General features: G+C 55.0%; 1 protein-coding gene across 1 annotated transcript in view; it reads right to left on the bottom strand.

Moving 5' to 3' along the window:
* Positions 1–1,230: 1,230 nt before the first annotated feature.
* The window catches only part of SRL (sarcalumenin), a 28,549-nt gene continuing 12,243 nt past the window's right edge, over positions 1,231–17,536 (bottom strand). The window contains exons 3-8 of the mRNA XM_026065224.1: positions 16,188–16,286; positions 15,153–15,248; positions 10,925–10,960; positions 4,334–4,450; positions 3,309–3,542; positions 1,231–2,238 (exon numbers count right to left, since the gene is read on the bottom strand). Coding sequence (XP_025921009.1) covers positions 1,427–2,238; positions 3,309–3,542; positions 4,334–4,450; positions 10,925–10,960; positions 15,153–15,248; positions 16,188–16,286 — 1,394 coding nt within the window. The 3' untranslated portion in view covers positions 1,231–1,426. The remainder of the gene's footprint in view (positions 2,239–3,308; positions 3,543–4,333; positions 4,451–10,924; positions 10,961–15,152; positions 15,249–16,187; positions 16,287–17,536) is intronic.

A 17,536-nucleotide genomic window follows, 5' to 3' on the forward strand; every position in this document is an offset into this window, starting at 1 on the left:
CATTGGCATGCTCTAAGGTACCGATCTCCATCCAGGGCAATATGTACCTATTTGGTCGGTTTGCACTTGGCTCAGCAGCCAGCCATGCTGGGGCAGTGCATCCCAGCAGTGCGAGCTAGGTGATGAGGCCACCCACAATCCTCCAGCTTTCGCTGCCAGGTTTCAAGGTTGGCTGTCCATGGGGAACCTGACCCTGGTCTGGTGCTTTTGAAGCAATAGTCATTTGCCTGCAACTCACAGGACTGAGCGCTGATGTGCAGAAATGAGTCAACAGCTTCACAGCTAAAAATGGGTGAAATACAGAGAACAATCCATAGAAATCTTCCGGTAATATCCTAAGGGGAACAGATTAGCGGAGGGGAAAAAGGATATGGCTAGTAAAATGGCATTCCCTTCTCCCTTCAAACAGCAAAAAACCACAGGGATCTGACTTGGAGAAAGCATGCAACAATGACTTAAACAAGGTCAAACTGCCAAACAATTAACCCTCTGAGCCCTACTGATACTCAGGCTTGACTTGCCAGCATGGGATTTTTGAGGTTAATGGCACATGCGGACACTAAACACCCTGCCTCTGTGCCAGCCCAGAGAGAGGGGACCTGCTCATGGCTCTTTGCAGGGCTTTGTGACTTAGGGTGCTTCCCTTGCTCCTTAAGCAGAACTCAGCCAGTTCTGAGGGCTTGCTTCCAGCCCACTTCTTGTTCTGACGTGGACTTGCAAATCCCACTGCAGCTATCTGTCTGGAGCTACAAATGCCCCTGCAAATGGCCAGCTGGGGGACTGAATCCCTTCATGATGCAGGAGAAGGCTAACACCTAGGTGAAGGCTGCAGAGCTAAGCTCAGTTGTTATGTGAAAGGAGAACTCCACGGGGTGACATAAAAGTCTTAGAAAGGAAAACAAGATCAATATTTGCAGAGATTTGTGGGATTTTTGTGCCTGAAAACAAYAGCTGGGACCTGGCCTCTCCTACCCTGCCCAGTGCTTTGCCCCCCCAGGGCTGCCGGTGGTTCCCGGATTGCTGTGTCACCACTCTCCTCTGTGCCCTCACGTCGTGCCCTCTTTCTTGTTCCCTGCTGGCTTAGTGCTTGCAGAGGTTGAAATTCTTGTTCACACATGTGAATCTCGGCACCAGTGAAAAAGCAGCTACAGTTCTAGCTCACCATGCATTGCTCATACTTACAGCTTAAACATTGCCTTCTATTTGAAAGAACAAAGATAAATGTCAGGAATTCACAGTTTTTATTCTCTTTCTTATGCCCACCCARCTTCCCCTGCCATTGATGTCAATGACTCAAAGTCCTCATCGTACAGTAGCCTTTGCCAGTGTGGCACTCAAAGGGTTAATAAACCATGGCTTCTTGGACAGATAAGACATAAGCTCATTCACCAGTAGGAACACATGAATGGTTATATTACAGAACACGTTACGGTTTCCTGTAGCGATTCTTTGGGGTTTCACCACAGCCAGTAATGTCGCAGGAGAGAATGCTGGGCTTCTTCCCCAAGCCGATGCTTCCCAAGAGATCAGGAAGCTCACGAGTGATGGCCTTTTCGATCTTCTCTAGGAAACACCCTCCCATGTAGGAACACTGCTGAGACAGCAGCTTAAAACTAGTGATGGGATTGATGCCAAAGAAGTCCTTGTAAGCCTCACGGTTGGGGAGGTCAAATTTGCTGACATTGGTCTTTGCCAGAATGGTCTTAAAAATAAAGAACTTGTCAGGATCTTCCACAATGTCTCTGAACACCAGTTCTCCATCGCTAAAGAAGGTCATTTTGTCCTTGTAGGTTTGTAGATAACGATCAACCAAAAGGGCGTGGATGCGCACCCGGATGGCGTGTTGGCGTATGAAGGCAATCTTATTCTCCATCCTGTTCTCAATCACCTGGTTGAGATCTTCCAGGAGTGATATCTCTTCTTTAAGGAACAGGTCTTGGTGGGTTTCTGGCTGATACTCATGGGGCCAGAAGGAACTAACATACACCCTGGGCGGCTCCGTGACATTGATCAGAGGAGCCAAGCTCCAGAACAAGGCACCGTAGACTCTCATAAGCTCCTGGGTAGCCAGGCTGTCAGCTTTGTTCAAAATGATTCTGATCTGAGACTCACGGCCCTTCAGCTGGCGAAACAGCATCTCCAGCTCCAAGCCCACATCCAGCTTTGTAGGGTCAAAGACAACGAAGATAAGGTCAGCTCTGTCGATGAACCACTGGCACACATCATTGAATGGGTAACCTTGGGGAGAGGAGAGAGAAAAATCCAGCAGAAATGGCCAGTACTGGTTGAATGTCTTCAGGTCAAAGAATAGATAAACTTTGAGCCTGCTATGTCTCACACCCTGTCCAACCCAGACCTATCTGGACTTTCCATACAGCACAGAATCTGTTTCTCAAGTGCAAAGAACACTTCAAACACATGGAGACCCATCCCTGTGTAGCTGGTGTACTGGGACTGCATGCTGATCTTGGGACCTTCATTCATGGTCTAACCCCAGCAAAGTCAGTGCAGCTTTTGGCCTTGCCTTCAAGGGAACCAAGATTTTCCCCTTCATCAATGACAGAAGTTGTGAGGTGAAGATGGCTCCATTGCTTTAAGGAGTAAATACACTGCTATATTCAGAGAATGACAAGATTTTAGGAGAGAATTTAAAGCTTCCACTGATGGGCACCTCACTCCCACACTTGCTCCCAGAGGCTGCTTTCCCCTAGCAGTGGGAATGGAGGGCATTTCCAAGAGGTGCTCTCCTCCTCACCTGGAATTGATCTCCCTCATAGACACTTCCAAACTTCCCTTTCTCCCTGCTGCTGGTCGCAGATTCCTGCTGCTCCTATGAGCAGATATCCACCATGTCATTGCTTTCCCCAGTGGGCAGTAAGTGGGTCAGCAAGCCCTGCAAATCTACCCTGGTATGTGTTGTCATGGTGCTTTTCTGGGTCCTGCTGTAGCACAAGCCACTGGCAAAGCCTGTCTCCAAGAGCTACAAACAGGATACTAAATGATGGGCCAAGGCAGACAATCAACAGCCTGAGGATCCCCCAGAAACATCTTGCAAAAACTCCTGTCTGTCACACCTCCAAATGACAGAAAGAGGCGGCTCTAGCTGATGATCATCAGGTATGTCCCCCAGGCCCTGGCTGCTACTGTCATAGCCATGCACAGACAAACTTAGCCATCCCCTCCAATGTGAGAATACACCCTTTTTGTAGCCTAGGGCTCTTCCTCACTGCACTTCAGTCTTCTTTGTTATCTTACATTGTTATAGCTTCTTTTCTGGAGTCCCTTAGATGAACACAGCAAATCCCTACCTCGTTCTTGCTGCTTGCGGTTCTCAATGATGCCTGGCGTGTCCACGAAGGTGACTCGCTCCAGGAGTTTGTGAGGCACCTCTATCCCTATCAGCTTCTCCAAGAAGTTCTGCCCAAACTTTTCCAGGGGCGAGAAGGAGCGTGCACTGTCAGCAGCCATCACGATGCCCTCAATGGTCTTCAGCTTTGGGCCATGCATGATGACAGTGAATTCAGAGGTGGTGGGTTCTGCCCCTGCCCAGCAACAAGAGGAGCAAGAGAGCTGTAAAATCCATGCTGCTCACTGGAAATTGCAGGGACTCACCTGGGACTAGCTGGGGAACTCAGGAGCACCATTGCCTTGCCAAGAGATGCAGGAAGGAGGCAGGCAGCAGGGCCGTGAAATTCTTGCCAAGCCTCTTGAGAAAATGACAGCAGCACTGTTTTCTGCAGGGACTAACCATTCTGGACGTGCCCTGGCTGTTAAGGTGCCCTAGAGAACCACCTCCTGCTTAGCTCCCAGGAGCCCTCGTTACCCCAGCACTGAGCGGGCTGCAGAAATCTGTCCTCAGCTGCAAGGTGAGACCCGTGGGAGCAGAAAGGACAGAAGGGGTAGAGCTTTTCTCCTTGGAGGGTGAATTAATTGCTTCCATGTGAGGAGGGAGAAGACAGGGTGAGTTCCCCTTGCTAAAGACTCCTGCTCTTGGGGCCTTGCAGGCTGCCTGCTGCACTGTGCCTACAGGTTGGAGGCGGTGAGCCCTGGGCTGCAGGAGGGGGGATGCTGCAGGGAGAGGGGCTCTCCTCTTCCACCGAAGAGATGGGCAGGCCCCAGGCCAGAGCGCAGACCTGCCCTGCCTCGCTCTCTACTTGGTCCTGGAGCTGAGTGGCATGAACCCAGTGCTGGATCACAGCCTCCCTGTCATAGCTGGGGGCTGTCGGAGAGGAGTGACCAGGAATCGCTGCTGTCACCTGCTGACCACGTGGCTGYGGAAAAGCAAGCGCCAGCATGCCTTGGCAGAACAGCGCGGGAGCAGTGAGTGAGATACCTGTGTAGAGCTGGTAGGGAGTGTCGTCCAGCCCTAGGAGGTAGTTTATCATGGAGGATTTGCCGACGCTCCACGGTCCCAGGAATAGCACCATCGGCTTGGAAGTGATCTCCCCATCTGTGGAGAGGGGAAATAACAAGAGGAAGTGAACAAACAATAGCCGTCGCTGCCGCACTTTTAACTCCCTGCTGTAATGAACATCCCATCTGAGAAACGCGGCAGCGCTGCTGGTTTCCAAGGGCTCGGTTAAACATCCCCCCTCAGGGATGCTTTCCCAGTCCCAATGCTGCTAGCCATTCGCGAGCGCTGCGCTGAGCCAAGGCACGGCCCAGCGAAGGGCCGGAGACCTGCGTGCGCACACGGTTCGTCTTGCCGTGCTGCGGCAGAGCCCGTCGCCCACCCGCAGCGCCCCGCAAGTGTCAGCTCGTGGCCAAGGTTGTGCTGGGGAGAGCTGCAGCYGCCGGCAGTGCGTCAGCGCCAGCAGCGGCTCGGGAGCGGGCGGAAAGGCTCTGACCCAACTTTGCCCGGGTGCTGCCGGGGGGGTATCACACCCCGCTTGCTGCCTGCCAGCTGGGCAGCCTGCATCACTGCATGTCCAACCGTCTGGCTGTGCCTCTATGCACCCCGGAGCCCGGGGCCATGGGCAGCTCTGCCAGACGCACCTGGCTGCAGCCCCAGATGGTGTCAGGACGAGAGCGTAGGACCAGGGCAGCCCGCAGCTGCCGTGCACTGGGGGAGACCCCCATCTCCTCTCCAGCTCCCGCAGTGAGGTCGAACCTTGTCTGATGTCCTCTGAGGTTTGGCCCTTCTTAGACTATGGGAGCACTTGAAGGCCTTTTAAATTTTGTTTTGATTTGGCTTTAGTTTAGCTGGGGTGAATTTTGGGCTGGCTCCAGGGGGGATTTTGCCTGAAGGTGGACGCTGCAAAGCACTCCTGGACATGCAAAGGACGTGGCCATGCTGCAGTTAGGTCAATGCCTCGTGCAAAAGGAGCTGGGGGGCAACCTCATGGCACAGCGCTTGGTAAGCGAGGCCTGAGCCTTGTGCTGGGCGCTTGCTTGCCAGAGCTGCGTTTCCACCAAACCCTCCCAAGGATCTGCCCCCCAGGTTGTGGCTCCCAGCCTTGTAACCAAGCAGAGGGTCCCTGCTGTCATGCGAACTGGCAGCGAGGCACCAGTCCAGGCACTGGGAGTGCAGACTCAAGCAATGGGGCAAACAGCCCCGCTTTGGGTATGGGGGAACAAAGCAGAAGAATTAACTACCAGCCCCATCCCACGCTCTGAAAGTCCTGGAGTTTGCTAAAGGGTTCAAAGACTGCAGGTAAGGGCTGGCATTGGATCCACGAGGACCCTGTGAGGCCAGTCCTGGCCCCACATGTAGGGTCTGCCTGTAGCCCTGCACATAAATAACCACTGCCCAAAGAAGAGATGCTTTTTCCTGGCCCTGGGGCCAACTGGCACAGAACAGCCACACCACTCAACTCCGTCAGCCCCGGGGACTTGTACGTGCAGCTGGCCAAGCACGAGGAGCTCCTGGCCCATGCCAGCCCCTAAACTGTGACCAGGATGGTTGGGAGCCTGCTAGTCAGCTCGGGTCCCAATCAGGCCAGAAACAGAGGTAGTAAGTGGACAAATGAGTTCCCAATCGTGGGAACCTTCCCTGTCCCTGTTTCATGCACCAGCACAGACGTAGCCAGACAGTCTGGGCAGGAAGCAGTCCGGGAGAGCCGTGTTTGTATATGCCGGAGACCAGAGTAAACTGCAGTCACCCTGCCACAGCATCTCCCCCACGCAGCACATGGGGTGTCTGCTCCCGACGGGGACGTGCTGTGGCTGAGGAGCTGGACACAGGCAGGATCAGCAGCGGGAGCCTACAGCTTGAGACTCAATCCTTGCCTCTCTGCCTTGTTGAGGGATGCAGTGCTGCAGGAAGAGGTTTGTGTATGCACATCAGAGGTGCACCGGGAGAAGTACTGGCACCTCTGCAGACATTAGACACCTGCGGCTGCATGTCCTCCTGGGGGGTTGTCCATGGGGCAGGACCCAGAGGTTTCATTCAGGGCCTGCCAGGCTCCTGCGTGGGTGTTGGGGTGCTACATGTTGTCACCAAGAACCAAAATCCAGTCCACGATGCTGTGTAATAGTGAAAGCCCTGCAAAAGGTGGCTGTGACCCTATTCTGGATGCATGACACAGGCAACAGGTCTGCATGACTACTCCTGAGTGAAGTAAGTCAAGGAGTGTATTAAAATAGCCAATTCTGCTACTAGATGTGTCGCAATATTTCCCCAGCATGTGCGAGTGGGATCATGCTTACCATCCCCTGGCCCTGCCTAGGACTCCACCTCGAGGGAGGGGGACCTGCTGTGCCCGGAGGGGTGGAAGGCATGGGTGCTATCGATGGAGAAACTGAGGCACCTGCAGATTGCCGTTGGCCCTGGGAGCTGGGGGAGGATGGGAATGGGAGCTGGCACTCCTGGCTGCTGGCCTTTGGGAAACACCTTGTGTTTGCCCTGTGTCTTGTCGCAGCTGGACATGCTGCCAAGAGCAGGGCGGCAGAAGGGGAATTGGATAAAACAGGGGAAGAGCAGTTTTGTATTCCTGCCCTTAGACATGTTACGCTGCCCGCAGAGACCTTTCCACCACTGCCCTGCTTTTTCCCCATCCCAGTTCTGCACTCAAGATGGCCGAGGGTCCATCCCACCACTGCAAGCAGGAGTTTTATGGAGTGGGGGGCTGGAGGGCACCAGAGGAGCTGGGAGCATCCAGAGCTGAGTCTTCCCCCTCGGCCATGGTGAGGCAATGCTTTTGGGTGACCCTGCACTGCCTTCGACATCCCTCCCTTCAGTCCCGCTCCCAGCACAGAGCTATTCTCCCTGCGATGGTCGAGGGACCGCACTGCGGCGGCTGCCGTAGTCACTGCTCCATGGCTACCACCCACTCAGGAGTGAGGAAGCTTTCCAGCAAGCGGGGGATCCATCGCCAAGGAGGGGGGGCTGCAAAGCCCATATGGCGCTATGCTCCAGCTCCCAAGGGTGCTGAAGAGCTCTGCATGGTGGCTCGGCACCGAACCCACCTGACCATGGGTGTAGGAGTTGGGCAGAGCATGCCAGCACCCCCCTCCCCAGCTCTGCATGTCACAAGGCCAGGCTGGGCACCAGGTCTCCACTGGTGGAGGGACCAGGCCGTGGACAGCTCTCCAGATGGATGCCAAATGCGGGGTAGCTTGTGTCCATACAGCTAAACGCTCTTCTCCCCCAAAGCAGAGCAGGCACCTCCAAACTAGTGGGAATGGCCTGACCCCTGCTCACTTCTGAACCCTGCCCACGAACTGTGGGGCTGGCCAGCACTGGCCAAAACCAGCCTAAGGACAATGCAGCAGGGTGGAAATAACCAAGATATCAATCACGTCAAAACCATGCCTCTCCTCCCTTCAGGGCCCCTTCCCCGAGCTCACTGACGACAGGGATATGCCACTCCTGGAAGGGCCATGCCCATGCTGGCTTGCTGGGAGTGCCGCAGGGAGCAGCGGTGTGGGCTTCTCCAGAACTGCGCTTGCTGCCAGGCCTGGCTGGCGGCATGCGCTCCCGCGAGCTCTCCCTCCACCTGGCTGAGCTGGGCTGGGGAAGGCACAACCTGCCTGGTTTTGTCTCCCCAAAAGCTTTGGGATCTGACTTTGTGTTCTCATGTGGGACGAAAACAAATGTTGAAATCTTGGACTTTCGTTATTAATCATTCCTCTGTGCCACTGTGTCACTACTGCTCTGTTCACTTGCCTGCTTTAATTGGGTTTCGGATTATTATTATTATCCCCTGTGATGTTGTGCCAGAGGTTTGAGGCGGGCCCCGTGCATTCTTTCATAACATGTTCCTCTCCAGGTGTGGCTGTGTGAACGCAGGCAGCGAGTGATCCCTGGGTCTCTGGTTCATGGATCGCGTGGATTTCTCAGGGTGCAACATGCACTATTTAGTGCAGTCCTGATGCCTGCCCTAACCCATGTGCCGGAGAGGCAACACACCGTGCCGTAGTGGGCAGCAGGGCACGCAGCCCAGCTCTGCAGGGCAGCCCCTCTGCAGGGTCACTAACAGCTCAGCCAGTCCCTCCCTTCCCTTGCTCTGGGCACTGGCCCCCCCATGGACTGTGCGGGATGTGCCGGGCATGGGATCCTTGAGGCTCTCTGGACAGTGGGCCACCACAGCAGCTCCTGGGCTGCAGAGGATGTGAGGCCATGCACAGACCCTCCTTGCCACTGGAGAAGCAGAGCATGTCTCCCACCTTGGAGGGTGCTGACCTGGAGCCCTTTCCCCCTGCTATGTCCATTCAGCACCAGTTTGCATCACCCTAATGATCCTGTCCAGGGGAAAAGAGACTCCCTCCTTGCCAGCTCCAAGGCAGGAATCTTGCCAGCTTCATCACTGTGGCTCTCTCCAGCCACCCTGTGGCTGCTTGCTCCCAGCCCAGCCTGGCTCACTTAGAGTTTGATGTTCATTCCAGCTCAAGCCATGTCTATGGGAAAGCACATCCAGGTGGTGTCTGCAGAACCAGACTCACACTGATGCACAATCAGGCCCTGCATGTGCGCAGGGGGTTTCCTCAGGCCTTGCAGCCCATCGTGTTTCATCTGTGGTCCTGTTTAAAACAAAGCAGCTGCTTCTCTAAGCTCAGGGGTTTCTGAGGTAAGGAACATGCTGAGGTACCATGAAGCACCTGGCAGACAAGGCCAGAAAGAYCACATCTCCCTCTGCAGAGGCTGCATTTGTCTTGTACTGTCCAGCTCTGGGGGTCGGAGCAATTTGGACAACCAAGTCGTGGTTTCTACAWGCTGGTTTAGTTTGGATACGGGATCTCTGCTCTTGGGAGGGTTACCACCCTGATGAAGAGGACAGAGAAGTGCTTCTCTCACTCAAGGAGGGATTTTTTTTTTTTTTCCTAAGGCAGTGGCTTCATGGGAGGTTGTACCATGTTGTTTGCAATGCTAGGCTGCCCTCAGGTGGGAACATTGCTGTTCCGGGGGCCTGGGCTTAGCCCCAGGCCAGGTCTTCTCCTGCCTCATCCTCAAGCCCAGAAGAAGTGCCCTGACATCAGCTCACCCTCGCTGGGGCAATGATGATCCTGTTGTGTGGTCTGTCCCTAGGTTGCACAGCAGAGCGGAGTACACAGGCAAAACCTCCCTCCTCTCCTGGCTTGGACTGAGCCAGAGGCACAAAGGTCTTGCTCTGTCCCCAGGCCACCTGGGAAGGTTAGAAAGCCTGGGCAGTGTCTCGCCATCACACACCCAGCGAACCCATCCCTGTATCCCAAATGCTGTCGGCCACTCTGCCTGCTGCATGCACACATCACCCCGCAGCCCTCCGAGGGCTGGCCAGCTCCCTTTTGAAAGCTTCAAAAGCCACCCATCTAYCTGCACGGTACTGGTGTGCCTGCAGACAGAGGGAAAAGCTACACGTAGATATCATGGATACAGACTGTCTGTGCTCGCATCTGTGTCGTGCTCTGTGCATACGCTCCCTGTGTGTGTGCACACATATGGCATGCGCGCAAGTGTGTGTGTGTGTGTGTGCGTGTGTGTGCAGCTAGGGATGAAGATAATATAGCTATCTAAATAAGCCCTATATAGCGACAGTCCTCTCCAGTGCCAGCACACTGGCACGACTGGGAGCCAGGGGCCCTCCAGGCCCTGGTGGGGCTCTGCCATGTCTGGGGCCAGKGTTTGGAGGAGCCTGTTTCAGCAGGATCCTATGAGCATGGGCTGCAGGTTAGGGCACAAGAGCCAGAAGCTGAGGTTTCCCTGTCATTTTACTGCCTTATATTGCAGCAGGAACATTGTCCCCAAGGTCCAGCACTGGTCCCAGGGGAACGGCTGTGTATCTGCTGGCCCTGCTCRGCCTCTCTCCCATCCCCTGCTTCTCCAAGCTGGTTCTCCCAGGAGGACCTGACAGCATGATACCCAGAGAGAGGAGCCAGCTCTGGCTCTGGAAGGGGGTGCGGTTGTCATGCAGGGGCCAGGCCATGTTACTGGGACAGCTGCTGCTGGGTCATTGGCTTAAACTGCAGCCAGGGGCATAAAGGTTAGATATTAGGGAAAGTTTCTGCACATAGGAGGGTGGAGAGCTGGAACAGATTGCCTCTGGTGGCTCTCTGCTTGCTGCTTGGGTTCTTGCCTTGGTGTTAGAGATCCACCTACATGACCACCCCAAAAGCCTTTGAACCATCACTAGAGGAACTTGCACTGCAGCCTCTTGAGACAACCTGTGAGGGAAAAGTTTGAAGGCCTGGGCAGGCTGAGGRCTTCCAAAAAGTTTCTCTGGCTTACCCTGAGGCATATGTTCTATGGAGCGAAGGTGCAATTGGGAKGTAGAGCTGCTGGGCAGAGTTGGTGCTGAGACAGACAAGTGCAGCAATGCACACACTGAGCTCTGGAAAGTGCTGAGGACCCCAGGCTCTGCCTGGTACAGTAGGATGGTGAATACAGGGATCTGGTCAGTGACTTAGAAGTGGGGCTCTTTAGGGGCAGGTGAATAGGAAAACTGGAGGCCAGYGAAGAGATTAGGCGGTGGCTGGCAGCATGCAGGTAGCAGGCAGCAATACCAACCTGTGGCGGAGGAGCCCAGGGTGCGTCCAGGGTAAGCTGTTAGCAGGGGACACGGGGAGAGAGAAAAGGTACCATGAGTCAAAGAAGGAATGTGGCTGGCTGGGTCTGGCCCAGGCTGAAGAGGGGGATGAAGATTGGCCATGGCCTTCTTGTAGGCAGAAAGAGCCAGCGGACAGCCACAATGTCCAGCAGGAAAGAAGGAGTTACAGTTTGTGAGCAACAAGACCTGCAGCTACTGAGAAAAGAATTAAAACCCAGTCTGCCCTGCACACTGGCCATGTGGCTTGTAAGAGCAGCCCAGAGAGAGGTGTCTCGCACATTAGCACTTGTCTGAGATCTCCTTCATTCCCAAAGCTCTTGCCTCATTTAGCAGAGTTATCACCTTTCCTAGCCACATCCACCAAGCAAACAGAGCTGAACAAGCCATGTACAGGACAGCAACAAACCTAGACAAGTGTCCTGACTGTCCCCAATGAATGTGGTTACCTGTATCCATCCCTAGAGTGCCTGGAGGTGGCAGGTAGGAGGCCATTCCCGATACAAGCATGCTAACTGGCATGTACACAATAACTAGGGTCTCCAGCATGTACCACAAGTTGGCATGACTTCACAGCAAGCTCCTGTCACCAAACTGTGAGACTCCCTCACTCCTGAGCTGGGGACAATGCCAACAGGGTGACTCCACAGTGACCAAGCGCACAGGCAGACCCGACTGGAGAGACCCAAGCGCACGTGAGCATGATGGCAGAGCAGAGACGCGCCTCAGCACAAGCCAGGCAAATGCAGCAGCTTCGTGGGTACAGGAGAGAGGGTGGCACGCAGAGGAAAGGAGATGGTACCTGCCAGGGTTAAGCATACTGTAAGCAGARGATTTCCAGGTGAATTTTCTGGGATGCACCTGAACAAGAAGCATCCCTACAATTTAGAGTCCCAGGCAGGTTCACAGTGTGAGTCACAGCCCACCTGGGGCAGGTGACACTCATGCATGCTGGTGTTTTTGAGAGCTGCTGTGCAGTAGAGGGGCTCACTGGATTACGCTGGCCAGTGTGCCTGACCGGAAGGAGCTCATTCAGCTCAAACCCTAGCTAAGGCCTACACGGCTGCAGCCCTGGAGAGGAGGCCAGAACAGAGCCTGTGGGAAGGGAGACAAAATGGAGGGCTGCCGTGTAATGGAGGGGCAAAGGTGCTTGTGACAGCACCCCTCTATATTGACTTACACCTTCAAAGGTCATACATATTCCATGACACTCCTGCCCTGTGACTGTCCCAGCTGTCCCGCTCCTCTCCGGCCAGCTGAGCAGGCAGCTCTGTGTTGTCCAGCCTCCCCTGCAGACGGGGGGGTCAGGGCAGGAGGAGAGGCTTGGGGCATCTCCCTGTTTGTGGGGGGACCACCACTGTTTTAAACCTGTTCAGCTCACAGGCAGGACAGGGGCTCATCCCACCACACCGAGGAAGCCAGTGAAAAGGCTCCCTCTGCCCCACTGTGCTCTCACTGGGCTTGCAAAGTCAAGGGGGCTCCATGGGCCAACCCTCTAATTAACCTGCAGGCAGCTCTAACTACCCTACTAATGAGGAGTTGAGAAAAGCCTTGTCTGTGGGTATTAAAGACAAGCTGCTGAGTTTTGTCTCCATAGTCTGGTTCTATTTGCTAGGCCAGGGCTGGGGTGTCAGAGGCTCTCAAGAAACTTGGTGGCAGGAAAAACAGCTCTGGCAGGATCGTGGTCAGGGCCTCTCACAGCTGCTAAGTGCTGAGCTGGCTGAACCAAGGACTGCAGGCAATGCAGTGTCCACATATCCTTCCCCAGCTTGCAGAGTTTGTGTGTCTTGCATCTTGGAAGCAGTGACCATGAGTAACTAGCTCTGTGACCACGTATGTGGTGCCAGGAGGGTGCTGGGCTGGGCTCTCAAGCTGGGAGCTGACCTGGGGGACTGTCAGCCTGAGAGGTGTGTTGTGCAGTTCTTTGCGGTGAAGTTGAATGGGCTATTAAGCACTGTTGTGCTGCTAGGAACAACAGAAGCTGCTGTCTGTGGTGAAACCTCATCAGGAGATGTGACTGAGAGGGGTTCCGGGTTGTAAAACACAAGGGTTGGTGGTTATTTCTTCATGGACTGGGAGGGAAGAAGCCAGCAGGGGCCTGAGAAACACTTGTCAGGGTGCTCCCAAGAGGGAGCAGGTTGGTGGCTGCTTGGGCATAGGACAGCTGAAGTGCAGATTGGGACACTGTGAGCAAAGAAATAGGCTGTAGCTGTGCACCGGGGCTGGGGGCTGTGTCCTCTGGAAGTGAACATTGGAGAGAAGGGGAAGGGCTTGGAGCCCAAAATCTGTACTTGAAACTTCAAACTCTCTCCTAAACACAGTGCCCCAATATGAGCTCACAGTAAATGCAGATGCTGGTAYGGCCACCCTCACGGACAAAAGCAGCTTGGGGATGAGGTTGGGGTGCTGCTCAACCTGTGAACTCCAGAATGAAGATGGCTGGGACAGGTCATGGCTGCGCTGCCCTTGGTGCTCGGGTATCATTGCCCAAGAGGCTGTGGGGCTGGACACCAGGGTACAGGGGTAACAACGCTACGGCTCATGGCGCTCGTTTCCCAGGGCGCATGGCAGTGTTGTGGCGGGAGCGTGAGGAGGGGCACAGGCCTAGCATGGTGGGTGGGTGATGGAGCAGCTGTGGGGTGAGGCTCTGGGGGGGCACCGCTTCCAYGCCAGCTGCAGCGTGGTGTGATGCTGTGACAATCCCCCTCCCAGCTACCCTCCCACACAGCAAGCGGGTTGTGGCCCCCAACTGCCAGAAGCAGCGCACGGCATGAGACAGGCCAAGGCATCGCAAAGGCAGCAACACAGAGCCGGCTACGGGAGGCAGCTATGCAGGTCCCATGCTTTGCACAAGACCTGCTAATGCCAGCTCCAGAATCCCTACTGGTGGGTGGTGCCAACATCCAGGGCGCTCTGTATAAAGAGGGGACCCTGCGCTCCCTGCTGGGTCTAAGCTGAACATGGGACCCTGCGTGCAGATGGAGCAGCTGGGTATGGAGTTGTTCAAGCCCACTGACAGAATGTCAGAAGTCTGATGCTGATCTAGGAGTTGCATTTGGGCTGCAATAGGGGTGCCTGTAAAATGGCACTAAGGGGGTTCACCCTCTATGGGGCTGTGTCCCATGGGGCCTCTGATAGGAACCTGGGACTCATGCATTGAAGGAGGAGAGGAGCCCAGTTGTGAAGGGAAGGCCTGTGTGGTGTGGAGGGTGAGCTGTGCGCCAGGAGCAGGGAGTGTTGCTCCAGGGTGTGTGAGGCCAAAGCTGTGAGTACAGTCGGGAAGGAAAGCAAAACCCTAGTACTACGTGGGACCCTGGCATGGCCCCCTCTGAGCTTCCCCCAACAGGTGGCTGATGCGAGCATGCAGCCACCGGACACAGACATCCCCTCCCTAGCCTGCCAAGGTGCAGCCGTGGGGGATATCTGGTCCCCATGGTCCTTCTGACTCCAGCTCAGGATGGTGCTCAAGCAGGGGACCTCAGACTTGGGCTTGACCCATTTATGCTTGCGAGATGGGGCTGCCTATATTATATGGATCACGTGAGTCTCCTGAAGTTTGTGAGTGTCTTGGGGTCAAGGCTGCACTTACCTCTTCTGGAAGGATGCATACATCACTGGGGCTCAGGGCAAGCCAATGACCATAATCACAGAGGCCTGCTCACCTGATCAAATGTCTGTAATGGCCAAGGGGTGGGATCTCTAGGTCCCAGGACCAGTGAAAGCTGCCAAGCTTGAGGGATACCCTGCCCTCATGGCTGTGTCCTGTACTAAACAGGAAGGGTGCCAGCTCCAACAACCCCCAGGGAACTCATCCCCAGCCTTGAGAGATCCTAAGCCCTCTTGCCAAGTCTGCTTCACTGGGTCATGATCTCTACTTGGCATGGGTACAGAGCACTGATGTTGAGCAGGTGGAGGACCCAGAGCTGGCAGGTTTCAATGCTCAGCCTGCACAGATGGTCCTGACAGCAGGGGGGATAAGGCAGATGTAGGAATGCCTACTACAGGGTGCACCTGGGTGCTGGGTTCACTAGGGGGTATTCTCTAAGCCCAGCATGTTCATGGCCTTCTTGGGAAGCTGTAAAGAAAGACAAACTATGTGAGCCTTTCCACAATCTGCTGTCTCTGTGCTGTTGTCTAAAAGCAGCCCAGTGACCTGATGGTGCTAGGGATTCCCGGTGCCCACAGCATTACCTGTGATCTCATGCTGCCTCAGCTCGTTGTATCTGTAGGACTGCTCCAGGGGCTTGATGGAGGAGTGGTAGATCTTCCTCAGACGCTGCAGTACTCCTTCAGGAACAAAAGTATGCAGACGGGTGAAAGGCAAATCCCACTAAACATGGTGGAAGCCCTCCCAGGAAGGCCTCTGGACATTTTCTGCAGATCTTCAGTGTGACTCATCCGCAGATTGAGGGACCTCCAGCTCTGGGTTGAAATCTTGGCCCAACTTATCCCAGTCACAAATCTTGATGCCCCTCCCATGACTAATATTTCCTGCTAAATACTGTCGCCGGCTGCTGCCAGTCACACGCTTGCCAGCAACTGAGTCAAGAAACATCTCTTATTGCTGCTTAGCACTCAGCACCCATGATCCCAAAGAACCCTCCACCATGGCATTTCGGGACTCCCTGCCACAGTCAGCACAGCCCCCCATCCTGCTAGCTAAAATAAAGGAGAAAAGAGCTTTTGCCACAGGAGCTTGTATCATTTCATTTCTAGTCCTGATTGCCAATGAGACCAGCAGAAGACTTTTACATTAAAAAAAAAAAAAAACCCAAACCCTCTATTACAAGTTGCCCCAAGTTTCTCTGAATAGCGGGCAGCAGTGGGGTTGGCCTGGGCCAACTCATCACTTGTGTTTTCCTGCCTCCTGGCCTCTTAATTCTTTAACATCCTTGGGGTACTCTTTAAATTACCTAAAGTACATTAACCCAGGAGAAGCATACAGACTGAAAAGGCAAAGGCTGTTCCTGAGAATATTGCTAGACCTGTGAGAAGTAAGACTAAACCAAAACAAAAAGGGAAGGAATTTCCTTCCTAAGGAAGGAAAATCCCATCCATGTTTTTTGGTGCAGCAGAGCAGGTTGCCAGCTCAGCTCTCACCTGGTTTTGCAGCAATGAGAAGCCTGTCCCAGAGAGTTCTCTGGGATTAAAGGAGCAGGGTTTGCATGGCACACTGCCTCCATGCTGCCCAAGCCCATTGCCTGCCTCAGCCCCTGGCTCCCTTACCTGAGAAATCATCAGCGGGTTTGTCTTCATTCAGCTTAAGGGTGCTCTCCAAGTGGGACCGGTCTCGCTTGGTCGTCTCACTGGCTTCTTCAATCTCTTCTGCAGGAAAAGGCAAGAGGAGACATTACTGATGGATCCAAAGGGGAAGGATCCACAGGGGAGCTCACACAAGCTACTGCCGGGGAGAGGGCGCTGGGGAGCATGCCCACCCCAAGCCTGGAGACCCGCCGAACGCGTTGGCCGCTGACGGCTTTGGCACGCTGCTCAGTTTCTGTTTTGCAAACGCTCCTCAAGGCTTCGCTGAGGCTGCCAACGGCCGTGGCAGTCAGGGGAAGTGTCATGGGCAACTGTTTGGCTCTGAGGAGGGGCCAGCAAGGGAACCACGCGGTGTCTCCCGAGGTGGAGACGAGGGAGTGCTGCTAGCGGGGAATGCGAAGGACGTGCCTGGAAGGGGTTCTCAGGATTCGGGCCGTTGCATAACAGGCGGCTGGAGCACGCGCTGCACCTGCTGCCACTGGAGCCTCTGCCCTTCCCAGCGCTCCGAAGACACCAGAGCCGCTCCAGCGCTTCACCTTGGCAGCTGCCTGCGCCCCAGCTACAGCTTCTCCACGGGAGCACGGCTAAGCCTCGACTTTGGGCTTTCTCTGTTCTGCCTCTCCTGTCCATCCCCCCAAAATTACACATCAAGATGGAGATGTAAGGTCATGCAAGGCCTAGGCTGGTTCTCAGGAGATCAGCCGACCAAACCCTGCCTTTGCCAGCCTGGTCCACGGCCGGCTGCCTCACCCGGTCTCACCTCTGTAAATGGGGGTAATTCCCTTCCCCTTCTCCCACCTCAGGTCTGCCTCCTGTCAGGCTGCAAGCCCTTTTGGGGTTGGGGTCTGCCTTGTGTGCTGGGGCCCTGCCTCTGCACGGTACAGTGGGAAGGTGGTCCTGGGGACCGCGGTGCTCTGTGCCAAAGCCCGGGAGCACAGTGCAGCTGCCTCCACCGAGGATAGACACCCCCATGTCCCGGAGATGTGGGGAGAGAGGGGTCCTCRCTCTGGGAGTGCTAGTGGAGGTGTTGGCACACTAAGGGCCCAGCACAGCTCCAAGTGTTTTTTGATAGCAGGAGGCAAATTGGGCCTGAGTTGGGGTTTTTGAGCAGGTCTGTGAACAGATGTCCCCAGCTTGCTGGGTTGTGCTGGGCTATGGGCCCCCTGGCCAAACAGGGCACCTTCCAGCTCTGGGACAGGCCCAAGAGCCTCCTCTGAATTTTTCCCAAGTGTCGGGCTGAGGAAGACCTTTTTGACTTGCCAAGCAAAGCCACGGAGACCGAGCTGGGTTTCCCTTTTGGCACACACGTGAAC

Source organism: Apteryx rowi, unplaced genomic scaffold (genome assembly GCF_003343035.1).
Source record: "Apteryx rowi isolate R43461 unplaced genomic scaffold, aptRow1 scaffold_225, whole genome shotgun sequence".
NCBI classification, from domain to species: domain Eukaryota; kingdom Metazoa; phylum Chordata; class Aves; order Apterygiformes; family Apterygidae; genus Apteryx; species Apteryx rowi.